The sequence below is a fragment of the Elephas maximus genome, chromosome 15 (assembly GCF_024166365.1).
Source record: "Elephas maximus indicus isolate mEleMax1 chromosome 15, mEleMax1 primary haplotype, whole genome shotgun sequence".
Lineage (NCBI taxonomy): Eukaryota > Metazoa > Chordata > Mammalia > Proboscidea > Elephantidae > Elephas > Elephas maximus.
Window position 1 is genome coordinate 2,231,316 of NC_064833.1, and position 17,883 is coordinate 2,249,198.

The 17,883-nt window shown below is 57.7% G+C and overlaps 1 protein-coding gene across 1 annotated transcript; it reads right to left on the reverse strand.

Moving 5' to 3' along the window:
- Positions 1–1,765: 1,765 nt before the first annotated feature.
- Positions 1,766–3,322, reverse strand: LOC126059078 (basic proline-rich protein-like). The gene has a single exon (XM_049854613.1). The coding sequence runs from the start codon at positions 3,320–3,322 to the stop codon at positions 1,766–1,768; it is 1,557 nt and encodes a 518-aa protein (XP_049710570.1).
- Positions 3,323–17,883: the final 14,561 nt, after the last annotated feature.

Sequence of the window (17,883 nt, forward strand, 5' to 3'; positions counted from 1 at the left end):
TCTAGGACGTGCCTGGAGGCGCTGAAGGGGCTCTTCTGGACCACCAACTACTGGGAGGTATTCGCCTACGTCAAGCTGCTGGGGGGCTGGGAGCGCTTCGAGCACCAGGACTCCTACACCGAGGGTGTGACCCTCCTGGCCAGGTGAGCATGAAAGCCAGCCTCCGGTGCCCCTGGTGGGGTCAGTCCCCCAAGCAAGCAAGGCCTTCAGCATGGAGCCTTGGCACCCCTGGCCCTGCCTGGCCTAAAGATGGAGCTTCAGAGCCCCCCGCCTGCCCCTTCTGCCCACAGGGCCATGGCCCACTATGACTGTGAGGTCAGGGCTGTCCTGGGGCAGGCCATCATCTCCCTGAAGAGTCCTGAGGAGCGGGACAACGTGGTGGCCATCCTCATCATCACAGAGGTAGGTCCACACCCCACCCCCACCCCTTACCAGTGCCCTCAGATCCCCAAGGAGGAAAGATCAGAGAACTGGACTCGCGTTCTCCATAAAACCTGGACAGAGCAGAGCTGCCCCGTAGGCTTTCCAAGGCTACAATCTTGACAACAGCAGACTGCCACACCTTCCTCTCCAGGAGCAGCTTATGGGTTCCAACCACCCACTCTCGGTTACCAGCGGAGCTGAGCTAGTAGTTAGACCACTGTGCTACCAGGGCCCCTTTCCTCATCTGTCACAGCACCCTAACTTCCGCCTTCCGTGTCAGATCTGCCTGCCATCTGGAAGCCCGTCCTTATGTCTAGCCCCACTACCTCACGCTGAGGGTACAGACTGATTTCCCCTGGTAGCTGTAATTCAGTTACAGGACTGCCGGCCGGGGCCGGGAGGGCTGACTGTGTCAACCCACACAGCTCCTCAACAACCGCGAGCTCGCCCTGTACGCATCTCGGAAGACCATGGACAGCTTCCTGAGCCTGGGCCTCAACAACCCCAGCCAGCTGGTGCGGGCCATGAGCCTGAAGGGCCTCAGCAGTATCCTGATGCACCCTGAGAAGGTGAGAGGAGGGAAAACTGGCCTCTGCCACGGGGCGCCATGGGGATGGGCAGCAAGCCGGACCTGGGGGCAGTGGGGGCGTTGGGGGCCCTGCCGCAGGGCACAGGGCTGGGGATTCTAGAATTCCTGAGCTGAAGGGAGCACTGAGGCCCCTGGCTTTGACCTCCTCTCCTGGTAGGCATCCCTTAGGTGACAGTAAGCTGTGGGTCCCAGGTTCGTGCTCCACCCAGCGTGGGGATTCACCTCACTGTGGAGTTCAGAGAGCAGGGAAGTTCTTTCTCTGACTCCCTTTGGGTCAGAACCTGTCTGTTACCTTCCCAAGGCCTCAGTGAACTGGGGACTGGGGCCCCAGGGTCTTCACTTCTCCCAGATAAACCACCCTAGTCTTATTATCTGCCCTGTCCAGCCTGAAAGGCAGGCAGGAAGTGGGCATGGAGACCAGCCTCACCCAGGGACTCCATCTCCCACCCCTCATCCCACTGGCACCCTCACCCAGTGCCCACTCTGGACTGGAGATGGGCAGATAGAGCGTCCTCCCCAAGAGGTGCTCACCTGGCAGGGGGGATAGGGGGGCGCTGGGATCAGAGGAGGCCTCACCCCCTCCGGAAAGCTTCTGGGAAAGGTGATGCCTGGCTCCACCAGAAACCTGGGGAAGGGCATTCAGGTGATGGGGTGACGCCTGCTGACGGGAGCGCAAGACTGCGTGGGGCGCGGTGGGGCGCCAGGCCAGGAGGCTCCGCGTGTCCCCAGGTGAGCCTGCTGCAGAGCCAGCTGTCAGCGCTGCTGGACAGCCTGCTGAAGCCCGAGCCCCGAGACCCCTGGGGCCTGATGCAGACCCTGGGCGAAGTCCTGCACTGCCTGGGCCCCCAAGGCGGTGGTGCCCTCAGCCTCAGGATCGCCCAGCACCTGCTGCTCCTGTTTGAGGATGTGAGTGAGGCCCGGTCGCCGGCAGAGGGATGACAAGGGGGCCGGTGGCCACGTGGGGACGGTGACGTGGGGGCTGGTGACCGCGTGGGGAGGGTGACGTGAGGGGCCTGTGACCACTTGGGGATGGTGACGTGGGGGCCGGTGACCACGTGGGGAGGGTGAGGTGGGGGCCGGTGACTGCGTGGGGAGGGTGACCTCATGGGGAGGGTGACGTGGGGGCCAGTGACCGCATGGGGAGGGTGAAGTGGGGGCCAGTGACCGCACGGGGAGGATGACGTGGGGGGCTGGTGACCATGTGGGGAGGGGAGGTGGGGGCCGGTGACCTCGTGGGGAGGGTGACGTGGGGGCCGGTGACCGCGCGGGGAGGGTGACGTGGGGGCCAGTGACTGCACGGGGAGGGTGACGTGGGGGCCGGTGACCGCGTGGGCAGGGTGAAGTGGGGGACGGTGACCGCGCACGGAGGGTGACGTGGGGGGTCGGTGACTGCGTGGGGACGGTGACGTGGGGGCTGGTGACCGCGTGGGGAGGGTGACGTGAGGGGCCTGTGAACACTTGGGGATGGTGATGTGGGGGCCGGTGACCACGTGGGGAGGGCGAGGTGGGGGCCGGTGACTGCGTGGGGAGGGTGACCTCATGGGGAGGGTGACGTGGGGGCCGGTGACGGCGTGGGGTGGGGAGGGTGACGTGGGGGCCGGTGACCGCGCGGGGAGGGTGACGTGGGGGCCGGTGACCGCGTGAGCAGGGTGAAGTGGGGGACAGTGACGGCGCGCGGAGGGTGACGTGGGGGGCCGGTGACCACGCCGGGAGGGTGACGTGGGGGGTCGGTGACCACGCCGGGAGGGTGACGTGGGGGGCCGGTGACCACGCCGGGAGGGTGACGTGGGGGGGCCGGTGACCACGCCGGGAGGGTGACGTGGGGGGCCGGTGACCACGCCGGGAGGGTGACGTGGGGGGCCGGTGACCACGCCGGGAGGGTGACGTGGGGGGTCGGTGACTGCGTGGGGATGGTGACGTGGGGGCTGGTGACCGCGTGGGGAGGGTGACGTGGGGGCCGGTGACCGCGTGAGCAGGGTGAAGTGGGGGACAGTCACGGCGCGCGGAGGGTGACGTGGGGGGCCGGTGACCATGCCGGGAGGGTGACGTGGGGGGCCGGTGACCAGGCCGGGAGGGTGACGTGGGGGGGCCGGTGACCACGCCGGGAGGGTGACGTGGGGGCTGGTGACCGCGTGGGGAGGGTGACGTGGGGGCCGGTGACCGCGTGAGCAGGGTGAAGTGGAGGACAGTGACGGCGCGCGGAGGGTGACGTGGGGGGCCGGTGACCACGCGGGGAGGGTGACGTGGGGGGCCGGTGACCACGTGGGGATGGTGACCTGGGGGCCGGTGACCGCGCGGGGAGGGCGACATGGGGGACCAGGGACAGCGTGGGGAGGGGGTCGCCTCCGCCCGCCCCGCCCTGCCCCGCCCCGCCCCGCCCCGCCCCTGCTCCAGGCCCTGCGGCCACGGGGCCCACGGCGCCCCCTGAAGGCCGGCGCGCCTGCGAGGGTCCGCACCAGCCCACCAATCAGAGAAGCCTCTGCTGCCCGGCGGGGCTTGTGGGTAAAGTCCTCTAGGGGTTCCCCTCGGCTAGGAACACGTGCGCCCTGGGAAGAGAGGTTCCACCCAGGAACGGAGGGGGTCCCCCAATAGAGGAAGTCCTCTCGCAACCCCTCTGCCCAACTCCCACGCCCCTCCGGGAAGGAAGGCTCCCCCACCCCCCCCCGGAAGGTAGACTCCCCCACGCCCCCCATAAGGAAGGCTCCCCACACCCCCAGGGAAGGAAGGCTCCCCCACGACCCCCCCGGAAGGTAGACTCCCCCACGCCCCCTCGGGAAGGTGGACTCCCCCACCCCCCCAGGGAAGGGAGGCTCCCCCACGCCCCCCCGGAAAGGAAGGCTCCCCCACGCCCCCCCGGAAGGAAGGCTCCCCCACACCCCTGCTTGTCAACGTGTCTGATCTTGGATGCGTTGGGCAAACCCGGGCCCTGCCCTTCCAAAACCGAGTGTCCCATGCACTCCCCACCCCAGGGACAGTCCCCACTCTGGGGACAGCGGGCCTGGGGAAGCCTCGAAGCTGGGAAGACCAGCTGGGGTGGGGAGACAGGGGCCCAGCGCGGTTTGTTTTGGGCAGCCATCTGGACGATGGACTGAGGGTAGCAGGCACGGGGGCAAGGAGAATGGTTTCCGGGGGGTTTGAATAAATCAGGTTAAGGGGTAAGGAGCCTTGAGGGCTTAGATGGAGGCAGCGGCTGGGATATGCAGGTGGAGAGCGGGGAGCATGCTATCAAGGCAGGTGGGCCTCTGGGATTGATTGGGCGACGGGGGAGTCAAAGGTGATCCGCTGCCTGGGGTGTCCTTCCTGGTGGGGAGGAGACGGCAGGTGGAGCCTGACCATTGCCAGGGACTGTGCTAGGTGCTGCCCTGATGCTCACCATGACCCGGGGACAAAGACAGTATTATTAACCTTCTCACGAAAGGTGAAACTGAGTCACACACAGAGGGAGGTACTGGCGATCTGGCCCCAAGGTCAGCCTCTGAGCGGGGATGTCACAGGGGAAATAATGGGAAGGGGCCTCTGGGAGAACACAGAGGAGAGGCCCCAGGCAGAGAGGCAGACCCAGGTGCAGGGCAGGACAGTGACGGGGAGGCAGGGGGCAGTGGAGAAGAGAAGCCCAGGCCAGGAAGATGGAGAGTGTGGGCTGGGGTGTCAGCTGGGTCGGGCCCAGAGCAGAAGAGGGCTGCCCCTCCGAGTCACTTGGCAGGAGGCAGGTGGCAGCTGGAAGGGTGCGAGGCCCTGTGGTGACGGGGTTATGGTGTATCTGGGCTGAAGGGGCTCCCTGGTGCTGGCTGGCTCTCGCAGCAGGACAGGGAAGAGGTGCGAGGGGGAGCCATCTTCCTGTTCGGAGACATCGTCTGCAGCGGCTGCAGGAAGTACGAGCAGTCGCTCAAGGACCTCGCCTTCCAGGCCATGGTGCCTCTGCTCTTCCACCTGGCTGACCCCTGCCCCCAGGTGGTGGCGGTGAGTGGTCCAGGGCAGCAAGAGGATCAGGGAAGACCCGTCTGCTTGTGGGGCCGGGCTCCCAGGAGGACTCATTGGGGGTGGCCACTTTGGCCACATGGAGAGGACCCCACCCCATCCAGGGTGGTGGCTCCCTAGCCTCTGCCTATGTCCAGGCTCTCCCCTGACCCCATAAAGTTGGCCTCAAGCCTGATACTTGGTGTCTCCTGCCTCCGCTGTGCCTAGTACAAGGAGGCCCCCACTACAGCCTTGGCCTAGAATCTGCCTGCCTGCCAGGGGCCCGGCCCCAGTGAGGGCACAGTGTTGAGTTCCTGCAAAGGCTCCACATGGGAGCCCCAGAGCTACGAGCCACTGCATACAGGCCTCTTCTGGCACGGCCGGGCTCACTTCTGTGAAGGGAACACCAGCTGCTCCCTTGAGACCCTGTCCCAATGCCCCCTCCCCAGGGAAGCCCTCCTGGCTCCACCGTCCACAGGCTGGAGCAGTCTGTTTCCACTGGCCCAGGCGCCCACTCTTTGGACAGACCCCTCCTCCATCCTCACCCCCTGCACCTTTGGCCCCAGTGGCCTGTCCAGATGGCCCAAGTCCTTGGCCCCCAAAGGCAGGGCCTCAGTCTCTTCCTGGCATAGAGCACAGAGGTACCGCAGCCCCTCCCTCCAGGGTGTCCCTGTGACTGCTGAGCTGGTTGCTCAGGACTCCTTATCTCTCTTCCTAGACCCCGGCCCCTCCCTCCTTGAGTGCTCAGGGAACTTCCCTAGAATTCTGTTTCTTCTTAAAAGTTGGCTTCTCTCAGCCCCACTTCTCCTTTCTGCCGGGTCCTGGATCCATCGAAGCCAGGATCCTGCTGGGCCCGATGCTGGTGGCCCCACGGACTATGGGGAGCTCCACAGACATGGAGCTGGCACAGGGCAGCTGCCTCGTGAGCACGTGGCTGCATCACGTGAATGAATGAGTGAATGAGCCAACTAGAGGGAGATTAATAAGGCAGGGATGGAGCCAAGTGGGAGGCTGAGTGGCACAGCGGATACCCTCGGCAGAGAGGGCTGGGGTAGCCAGGAGGCTGCCTGGAGGAGGCAGGCCCCTGATAGGGACTCCAAAGCCACAGTGTCCTCGGATAAGCAGCCTGAGCAGGTGGGCAAAGGCAGGAAGGTGAGGATCGGGTCTGCCCATTCACGACCAGGGCGGTGGCACACCCTCCACCCCAGTGAGCCTCATGGAGGTACCGGGGAGGAGTCTCGAGGGTCAGCCCCAGGCAGGGCCAGACTCAGGATGCAGCTGAGGATACGGATGCAGGAGGGACAGCTCCCCACGCCCAAGTCAGCGGACAGGGAGGGGGCAGGGTGGCAGGCACGGGCTGAGGCTGCTGGGTGCTGGGAGGGAGGGGGTCTGCCCTTCCTTGGATGCTCCCAGGGGTTGGGAAGGAGGCCTCTCCGGAGCCTTTGTGTGCGTTAGAGCAAGGTGCCTTCGTGCTGGGAGGAAAGACCCCCTGGGTCACCCCTTCCTTGGGGGTGCAGCCCCCACCAGATGCATGCAGCCTCCTTAGCCGAGGTTGGCCACGGTGCAGGGTGCGCAGGCTCAGCCCAGAAGGCCCAGGCCCCTGCTGCCCTTGGGTCTGCGGGGAGTGGGAGTGGCTGTGGGGCAGGGGCAGGCAGGGACCCCTGGGCGCAGCATCTGCTCTGTACCTGCAGAAGGCCAAGTTCACCTTCCTGCGCTGCACTGTCCTGCTCAAGTGGGAGTTTCGGAAGGAGCTGTTCACCAAGCTGGCCTGGGGCCGTGGCCCAGGAGCCCAGAATGACATCTTTATCTACGTGGTGAGAAGCTGCCTCTCCCCTCCCGTAGGAGATGGGGGTGGGGCGCTGAGCCCAGGGAGTTCTTGAAGCACCAGCTCACCCCCGCCATCTCTAGGTGCCCGGCATGGGATGGTGTGTGGGGTCAGCCCGCAGGGTCTGTAGGTGCCGCTCAGGCTGGTTTTCTGTGTTGCCTCTGGGAGGGCCTGTCCTCCCTGGACAGTCATACCCAGTGGAGCTCTGCCCCAGCGGCCCCCATGGTCACCATCTCCAGGCCCTCGGGGCACTCCCCTCTCTGCTCTGTCCTCCTTAGCTATGGCTATCTACCCTCCCACCGGGAAGGGGGTCCCCATCCCTCCCCTCACTTCTTAGAAGTGGTGGGTGCACGTTTCACCTTCGAAGCACACCCCAGGTGGAGAGGCCGCCCTGTCCCAGAGCAGACGGCTGGCCCAGGACTTCCCTGCAGAGCCCCAGAGGCGCCTCTCCCAGTAGCCCTGGCGACATCCCCCAGGACCCAGTGGCTCTGAGGGGCCTGTGCACCTGGCTGTGGTCTGGTTGCTGTGTAGCCAGGTGGTGGACAGGAATAATAGGGTGGAGAGTGGGGCAGTTCCCGAGGGACATTCAGGATAATCTGGGAAGGGTCCCGGTTGACCCCAGATAGTCACAGCCCCTCAGGGCAAGCATGACCTCAATGTGAGCGTGAGGGCCGCAGGTGGGGACCAGAGGGGGCTGCCCTGCTCTGCCAGCCCCTCCCTGGAGGTCAGGGAGCCTGGGGGCAGGGCCTGGCCACAGCTGCTGTCTCCTCCCCCAGGTGGAGAGCAACTTCGGCAGCTACCACCTGTTCCTGAGGCAGGCCTCCCCGTACCTGGGCAGCCCCTACAGAACCATGAAGCTGGCGGCCATGAAGTTCATGGGTAGGCTAGGCACAGAGCCCAAGTCTCCCAGACCCATGTCCTACTGCTGAGCTGGCCATGCCCCTGGGGTCTGCCCTGGGAGGGACACTGGCTCCCCAGTGAGTCCTGGGGCCCCTCCCTTGCCCCGGCCCACCTCCCTGCTAACTGCCCAGAAGGGATGCTGCGGGATTACTTTACGGACCTCTGCTTGAACCTGAAGAAAGACGACCTGACTGTGCTCTGGAACCGTAAGTGGACCCACCATGGGCACCCAGGCCTGGGCCCAGAGAGGGCTGGCTCCCTGTTCCTGACCCTGGAGGACAGTGCTGCCCAGGGCTGTGTGTCTCCGGTAGAACAGCCTCTCCTGAGGGCAGGATGTCATCTTCCCTTCACATGGGGCTCCCAGGGCAGGACTGTGTCCCGAAACCCTTCATATGGGTTCCCTGGGTAGGTCTTCCCCCAACACCCCCCACACATGGGACTCCCGGGGCAGGACTGTGCCCCCACAGACCAAGCTCCCCAAGGAAGGTGGTGGCTCCTTCACGGGGACCTCCCTCTGAGCGGCCGCAGTGGGACCCGGGTCTCTGCTGCAGACCTGGAGATGCTAAGACAGGACCAGGATTCCGTGAGCCGCAAGTTCTACCTGAACTTTCTGGAGGACTTCTCGGAGCTGTCCCAGCGTGTGACCTGAGTCCCAGGCTGAGATCCTTTAGCTTCCTGTTGACATTGTGGTTGATCCCGTTTTTTGACTATTAAATGTTAACCATTTCCCTGTGGCTCTCCGGCACTTCCAGCCACATCCCTCCTGTGTGCATCTGGTGAGGCCGGGGCAGGGCTCCCCTCTGCACTCAGACTGGCAGTGTGATCGAAAGTCCCTTACCCACCTAACGTGGGTCCTTGGGAGCGTCCAATGGGTGGTCTACCAGGCTGGCGAGAGTGAGGACTGACCTGTGGGTGCTGGGTCTGCCCACCACTGCCCTGCCCAGAGCCTCATTGTCTTGGGTACCCTTCCCTGCGCCTCCCAGTCCTTACCAGGCTGCCTGACCCCTCCTCCCACATGTCTCCAGAATCTTTCACAGGTCACGCCCTGGCCTGGGCTTCCAGTCTCCTAGATGACTGCAGTGACCCCACCCCTAGGGAGCATCTAAATCACACCATCCCATACCTGCCTGCCCTCCTCAGGGTCCTGTTTAAACTCCCAGCTGTGCCCAAGGCCCTCAGTGATGGGCCACCTCCTGGCCTCTGCCTTGTCTCTCCTCTCCTTCCTTCCTTCCATCCCTCCGTCTCCCTGGCAGGCCACCTTCCAGGCCTTTTCCCCAAGCCTTTGCCCCCAGGCCTCTTGAGAGTTGTTTCCCTTTTCTGGACACCATCACTGCCTCCCCACTAGCCTGACTGCCTGCTCCTTTACTTTTCAAGTTCCCACACAGACACCCCTCACTTCCCTGTGGAGTCTTCCCGCCTCCCCAGCCAGGAGGAGGTGCCCCTGTGATAGCACCTGGAACTCCATCAAGTGGAGTGTGAACGGCAATCTCGGCCTACTTCTCGTGGCCCCCAGGCCCTGCAGAGGTTCTCAGCACACAGTCATCCTTCAGTAAACCTGCATCAAAGGGACATGGGGGGAAGGTGCTTCAGACACATCAGTGCAGGCCCTCTTAGGGGAGTGACTCTCATGCATCAGACAGGTGTCCCAGGCACATGCGACGGGTCATGTCAGGGGCCTGGTCAGGGTTTGAGCTTTGGAGGGTGTCTTAGGCTAGGTTCTTTAGAGAAGCAAAACCAGTAAAGCATATACCAAACAAAAAAACCAAACCCAGTGCTGTCAAGTCGATTCCTACTTATAGCGACCCTATAGGACAGAGTAGAGCTGCATATAAATTTATATATATGTATATATGTGTATGTGTGTATATATATGTATACATATACACATACATACATATATATTTGATGTTGTTAGGTGCTGTTAAGCTGTTCCGACTCATAGCGACCCTATGCACAACAGAAAGAAAGACTGCCCAGTCCTGTGCCATCCTCACAACTGTCATTACGCTTGAGCTCATTGTTGCAGCCACTGTGTCGATCCATCTTGTTGAGGGTCTTCCTCTTTTTCGCTGACCCTTCACTTTACCAACCATGATGTCCTCCAGGGACTGGTCCCTCCTGACAACATGTTCAAGAAGTAGTCCTGCCATCCTTGCTTCTAAGGAGCATTCTGGTTGTACTTCTTCCAAGACAGACTTGTTTGTTTTTCTGGCAGTCCATGGTATATTCAATATTCTTCACCAACACCACAATTCAAAGGCATCAACTCTTCTGCGACCTTCCTTATCAATTGGCCTGCTTTCACATTCATATGAGGTGATTGAAAACACCTTAATTTTCAAGGTGACATCTTTGCTTTTCAACACTTTAAAGAGGTCTTTTGCAGCTGATTTGCCCAATGCAATGCATCTTTTATGCAGAGAGATTTATATCAAGGAAATGGCTCACACAGTTGTAGAGGCTGGAACATCTCAAGTTCATGGGTCAGAATGGAGGCCTCTCCTGATTCATGTATCTGCAGAGGCTGGTGAACCCGGGATCAACAGGTCAAAGAGCAGGGCTCTTGCTCAAGGCTGTGAAGATTGACGAATCCCAAGATTGGCAGGCAAGACTGAAGGTAAACTGCTAGCTCAAGTCCCAAGAACCAGAGCGAGCTGCAGGATCCAGAGCAAGCAAAAGCCCGTGAGTCTTGCCAGAATGTCCACTCATGTTCAATGCAGGCCACACACCCAAGGAAACTCCCTTGCAACTGATTGGCTACGCACAGCAAATCCCATCATGGAGGTGATCACATTATATCAAATCTCATCATGGAAGTGATAACATCAAACAACTGCCAAACCACTGAGAATCATGGTCCAACCAAGTTGACACACAACCTTAACCATCACAGTCCACCCCTCGTCAGCTTGGCACCTGCACACATCCCTTTAGACCATACGTAATCTCTGGATAAAGACAATTATAAAGTCATACTTGCGCCTAACATGATACAATGAACACAACCAAAAATGTACTAGCCCTGTTTACATCTTATATTTTATAATTGAAAAAAAAACAAAAATATTTGTTGCACACATACAAAGCAAAATACTCATAACAATTACAGTCCTCATTTCTGCAACCGGTCAGGTGGTCGTAGCTGGTGTTTAGAACGTACCTTCTTTCATCACTCTACGTATTCCCTTTGTCCTCAACAAGCACCTCAGCTGGTTGTGGTTCTTAGCCTGATGGGGTGACCCAAACCTTCATTCCTGAAGGGTTTTGGCCATTAGTAGTCATGTCGGAATTGGGTTGCTGTAGTTTTCCATTGACTTTAATCACAGGACAGGGTAGTACTAAGAGACGCCCTAAGACATCTCCTGCGTTCCAGACATACTCTTCTTTATCTCCATTATGTAGTATCAATCCAATTTCCTCTTGGTAAGCAGGATAAATCACACCAGCCAATGTGGTCACTCCCTTCTTTGCCTGCTGATCCAGAGGTGTAAGGAGCCCAGAGTGGCCAGGTGGCATTCTTAACTTCCAGTTCAGTGGAATCAGTGATGTGTCTCCAAGATGGACCATTCTTCCCTTTGGAACTAAGACCTCTAGACCCACAAAGCATAAGGTCATGGGGACAAGAAGCAAAAATCTTTTGACTGGGTCACTAGGGGTAGTAGTGACTGGTGCCACACCCATTTCCACCTCTTGATTCCTGGATCCATTAATCCTGGCTATGGGAGATACAGCACCACATACTAGATGCTAGAGCATATACAGCCCCGTGGAGAACATTGCCTCCACCCTGCAAGGTATTGCCACCTAGCTGGTGCCGTAATTGTGTCTTTAGAAGGCCATTCCATCATTCTATCAAACCAGCTACTTCAGGATGTTGGGGAACATGGTAAGACCAGTGAATTCCTTGAGCGTGGACCCATTGCCACACTTCATTTGCTGTGAAGTGAGTCCCTTGATCCAAGGCAATGCTATGTGGGATACCACGGTGGTGGATCAGGCATTCTGTAAGTCCACGGATGATAGTTTTGGTAGAAGTATTGTGTGCAGAGAAGGCAAAACCATATCCACAGTAAGTGTCTTTTCCGGTAAAAACAAATTGCTCTCCTTTCTATGATGGAAGTTGTCCAGTGTAACCAACTTGCCACCAGGTTGCTGACTGATCACCTCAAGGGATGGTGCCATATTGGGAACTCAGTGTTGGTCTCTGCTGCTGGCAGATTGGGCACTCAGCAGTGGCTGTAGCCAAGTCAGCCTTGGTGTGTGGAAGTCCGTGTTGCTGAGCCCATGCATGACCTCTGTCCCTGCCTCCATGGCTTCTTTGTTCATGAGCCTATTGAACAATGATAGGAGTGGCTGGGGAAAGAGTATGACTGATTTCCACTGAACAGGTCATCCTATCCACTCAATTGTTAAAATCTTCCTCTGCTGAGGTTGCATTCACGTAGGACAGAAATATCTTCAGTACTTTGGCCCATTGAGAGAGATCTATCCACATACCTCTTCCCCATACCTCCTTGTCTCCAATTTTCCAATCATGCTCTTTCCAAGGCCCTGACCATCTAGCCAAACCACTGGCTACAATTGCACATCTTGCCATTTCTCCTTCTAAGCAAAGTGAACAACCAGGTGCACTGCTCTAAGTCCTGCCCATTGGGAGGGTTTCCTTCCACCACTGTCCTTCAGGGAGGTCCCAGAACGGGGCTGTAGTGCTGCTGCTGTCCACTTGCGAGTGGTGTCTGCATATCGCACAGAACCATCTGTAAACCAGGCACGGGTTTTCTCTTCTTCAGTCAACTTATAAGGAACTCCCCATGAGATCATAGGTGCAGACAGGGAGAAATGGGAGGTAATGTGACCCTATCCTGTACTATCCTGACAATCATTGGTATGCTGGAGCCCCAACCTGAGGGGTTCATCTTCCAGTCCTATATCAGACAATGTTCCGCTGTTATTCATAAGGCTTTCACTGGCCAGTTTTTTCTGAAGTAGACTGCCAGGTCCTTCTTCCTGGTCTGTCTTAGTCTGGAAGCTCTGCTGAAACCTGTCCACCATGGGTGACTCTACTGATATTTGAAGTACCAGTGGCATAGCTTCCAGCATCACAGCAACATGCAAGCCACCTTGGTATGACAAACGGACAGATGAGTGGCACGCTGAATTTGGACTTCTAGCCTCCTCAAGTGTGAGAAGATAAAATTCTGTTGTTAAAGTCACCTACTTCTGGCATTTCTGTTACAGCGATACTAGATGACTAAGACACCAACTAAGGAGACAGCATCCTCCCAGTGCTGCCTCCCCCTAAGTGTTTGAAGGTGAAACCCTGGTCAGCAGAAGGGAATGGACAACACTAGTTCTGGGGTGCTCGGAGATCCCCACCCTGAGGCTCATCTTTGACCTTCTTAAACACACCAGGGTAAAAGATTGAGATCTGTACTCAGCCCTTCCTACTGTACCAAAAAAAATACCTGATACACCCAAACAATTAGACATCTGAGGAGCATAAAGCCAAACCAAACCAGTTGCCATCGAGTCAATTCCAACTCATGGTGACCCTTTGTATGTCAGAGCAGAACTGTGCACCATAAGGTTTTCAGAGGTAGGTCATCAGGTCTTTCTTTCGAGGTGCCTCTGGGTGGACTTGAACCTCCAGCTTTCGACTAGTAGCTGAGCACATTAACTGCTTGCACCACCCAGGGCCCATCTGAGGAGTACCACTCCCTCAAAATAACAGCACGTACTATGTGAAACAGAATTGTTGGCATGGATGGACTGAGAATTTCAAATAAGCATTTTAAAATATGCCTAAGGAGAAAAAAGCGAAGACATGAGCATATAAAATAAGAATTTATCAAAAAAGAAGCAAGAAGAAGTATTTGGTATGAAAAATACTGTAATTGAAATAAAGAATACAATAAACAGAGTAAATAGTACATGGGGTTGGCTGAAAAACAAATTAGTGAGCTGGAAGGTCAGGTTGAGAGAATCTTCCAGAAGGCAGCAGGGAAGGATAGAGAGGACATGTAAAGAAAAACTAAGATACAGAGGACCAATGAAAATTGAAATAAATTTCCTAGAATTTAAAAAAGTACAAAAGGTCTCAGATTGAATGAGTTTAAGAGTACCAAAGAGGAAAGATTAACAAACAAACAAAACAAGACATGTAAGCCATTGTCTTAGGCTGGGTTCTCTAGAGATGCAAAACCAGCGAGAGAGAGAGATTTATCTCAAGGAAATGGCTTACGTGGTTGTAGAGGCTGGCAAGTCCCAAGTCCATGGGTCAGGCATCAGGCTGGAGGCTTCTCCTGACTCACTTAGCTGCAGGGGCTGACAAACCCATGATTGGTAGGCTCATGGGCTCTGGAGGCTGATGAATCCAGGGTCGGCAGGTTAAATGACAGGCAGTGGCTCACAGGCTGCAGAGGCTGATCAATCTCACGATCAGCAGGCAGCACAGCAGGCTGCTGACTCAAGTCCCAAGAACTGGAAGTCAGATGATGATGAGCTGGGTGCAGGATCCAGAGCGAGCAAGCTTTGCCAGAACATCCCTCTCTCTCTCTCTCTCTCTATACATATATATGCCATAGCACTTAACCACTACACCACCAGGGTTTTCACACATAGATATGGAAACACTGGTGGTACAGTGGCTAAGTGCTACAGCTGCTAACCAAAAGGTCAGCAGTTTGAATCCACCAGGTGCTCCTTGGAAACTCTACAGGGCAGTTCTATTCAGTCCTATAGGGTTGCTATGAATCAGAATCGACTCTACAGCAAAAGGTTTGGTTTTATATATATCAGATCATAAAATGGGGGATGACTACAGCATTACATAACTACCAAACTACGTCATAACTGCCAAACCATGGAGAATCACGGCCCAGCCAAGTTGATGCACAATGTTAACCATCACACCCATTATAACAAAATATATATATATATATATGTATCTAAAAGAATCCAGGAAGAAAAGGCAAATTCCTTACAGTAAAAGGAACAAGAATCAGATGGATATCAGACATCTCGACAGCAACTGTGGATATAAGACAGCAATATTTTTTTAAATACTGAAGGAAACAACTATGAACTTAGAAATTTATATCCAAACGTAACTGACCTTCAGATGTGAGGGTGTACTTAAGCTCTAACTAGGCATAGAAAGCCCCACAAGCTTTGCCATGCAAAGATCCCATTGAACATATTTTTGGAAGAAGCATTCAAATAATAAAGACATGTAGGGGATTTCTCAAAATGGTACAGGGAGCAAGGGTGATCAAAGAGCTTAGTTAAGTTTACTACATGTATCTTTTTTGAAAATGAAAGGATGGGAAAAGATATACTGAACACATAAATAGCAAAAAAAAAAAAAAGCTTGAAAATATATCAAACAACAACTGATAGAATCTAACCAGACTTGAGGACGTTGTGTAAAGCCATGGTAGTAAACTTGAAAAGTGGCAACAGTTCAAGAACAGCACTGACAGCTTGCAGGCAGATCTACACATACAGGAACCTGACACAAGGTAAACATGGCGGAGCAAGTCAGGAGAGAAAAGATAGAAGCTCTCCTTACGGAGAAAAGGGAGCCCCAGGCACACAGCTACTTAACTGTCCTCCCCGCCCCACCTGGAGTGCCTGGCCTATCCCACGGCCGCCCACCTGCCTTCCTCCAGGAAGCGAGGAGGGAAGGGCCAGGCCACTGCTCCGCAACTCTGGTCCCACAGCAGCTGCCCCGGGGGCCTCACCCGGCCGTGTCCCTCTCCTCTCCATCACCAAGCAGCCCCTCTTAGGAGCCACCTCCCTCCTCTGTGCCTGCACAGCTGGGCCCACCGGGACTTGTCCTGGGAGCTCAGGGCTGGGCTGAAGTCCCTCAGCTGCCTGTCCCCCTAAATGGGGGGGGGGAGCGGTTCCTGGGCCTCTAAAGGGACTGGGGGGTGTGGAGAGGTGGGGCGTGGCTGGTGCAGGTGAAAACCCTTGGGCCAGCAGAGCCCAGTGAGGGAAGGCCCCCCAAAGTCCCCAGCATCCCACCCCACTGCGGGCCACCCCCACCCACCACCTGCCTCCCCAGGGACTCCCAGTGACTGAGAGGGGGCAGGAGCTGATGCTGGGCTGCCTTCTGACTGTCGCCTGATGCCGCCTCCCTTTCTGGGGGCCATATGGTGTTCCCAGAGAACCATACTGAGCCCAGCAACACGTCCGTAGCAGCCGGGGACAGCTGGGCTCACCCACAGCACACAGGATGCTCCCTGCCCTGCAGCAGTGATGGGGGTCACACAGTTGGGGTCCCTGCTCTGCGGCCATGTGGGGGCATCCAGTCGGGGTCCCTACCATACTGGGAGGCCCAGGGCTTGGACCTCAACCTGTCCTCCTCAGCAAGCCCCACCAGGGGTGTATTGGGATGGGTGTCTTCTGAGATCTGGGGGGAGGGGTCTGATTTGTTCTAACAGTCCATAAAGCTAAACTTATTTAAAAGTTTCTAGACTAGTAAATGCTAAGGCTCCATAATTGTGAGTACTGAGACCCCATGCTCTTCCTGCCGAGAGCTGCTTTCCCAGCCAGACCCAGGCATCTAGAGTGATCCGGACTTCCCAGGACCCCGACCTGCACCCGGCCTCCAAGGAACCCCCGGCGTACCCCCCCTCCCTCTGGGGGAGGCCCTTGGTGCAGCCCCCCAGCCTGGGCAGGCAGGCAGCAAAGGAAGGTTCTGGAGCCCTGGCTGACGTGAGCGCTGACTGTAGGGCTGGCTTCCGGCTCCGCAAGGCCTTATTTGGAAGTCTTTCCGCTCGCTCTGAGCAGGGTGGGTGACTGGCACACTCAAGAGCTATTTAGACACATGTCCTCCCCTCCCGGTTATTTTTAGGGCCTAAAAAATACTCGGGGAGCCCACCGCTCTCTGCAGCCTCCAGACATTGGAAAGCACTGGAAGGGTACGCGCAGAAAGCCCCTGACCTGCCCCCGTGGCACCAGTGGGGAAACCGAGGCCCAAGGTGGGAGGGGCTTGCCCAGGGTCACAGGCAGGCAGCCAAGGCACAGCCAGGGGTGGGGTCAGGGGCTGTGACTGGTGCAGGCCTCCCTCCCCACCCACCAGCAGCTCTCACCCTCCCTTGGACCCCTGCCCAGGCCGAATGGGGGCTGTGGGTGCCTGCAGCAGACCCAGCCAGAGGCACAATAAGCCCCAGTGGATGGGGGTCACCATGCAGGGACACCCTGGGAAGGGACCTGCAGGGGGCCAGGAGCACCATCCCCACAGGTCTGTAGGGAAGGGACTGTGGGGACTCCCATCCTGCAGGGGGGGTCCCAGCCACTGGAAGTGGATGGCAGAGCAGGCCGTGGTGGGGCTGTGTGACCCCCATCTGTCACCTGCACTTCAGGTCTGAGGGGCAGCTGGAGGGGTCCTTGGCACCCCACCAGGAGCTGGAGTACAGGCTCCTCATGACAGTGACTTGGAGCCCAGAAGCTTCCGAGGGACGGCAGGCCTGGGCCAGAGGTTTCACATCTGTGGGAGGGGGCAGTGGGAAGGCCAGCAGAGGGGTCAGAGAGGTGGGGCAGGCCTGGTGGGCGTTCTTGGGCTCTTTGAGTTGGACACCAGCAGCCCTGTCACCCACGCGCAGGAAGCCCCAGGTAGAGGCCTCAGGAGGTGGCCGCCCTCCAGGTCCCAAGTGCCCCAGCCCAGCTCAGGAGGAGAGGACAGTGAATTGGAGGTGGGTGGAGCTGGGCTGGGAGGGGCAGTCCTGGCCAGCAGAAGGTTCTGGAACAAGCATAAAGCACACGGTGGTCTGCTTCTCTCCGAAGAAAAGCCACTGTGGGAAGCAGGGCCTGGGGGAAAGGAACGTCACCTCGAGGGAAACTAGAAGGATCCAGTAGGTCCTCGGGAGGGAGCAGAAGCCTCCCTTCCTGCAGCGCAAGGCTTTGGGTGAGACTCCAGGAAGGACTTCCCGATGGTAAGTTCATTTGAGCTGGATTGGGGCAGGGAGGGAGAGAGCTGGCTGTGAAGGGGCCTGTAGCCGGCCCAGAGGCATGGCCGATCCCAGCAGGAGGTGGGGCCCTTCTAGGCCTCCCTCCCCTTGGGCACTGTTGGAGTCCTGACAAAAGGGCAACGAGCAAATGGAAGTCAAATTAGGAGCAGCTTTCTCAGTATTCCAGGTGCGGTGCCCAGGAGATGCACCTGGGCGGCCGCCACTCAGGCCCGCTC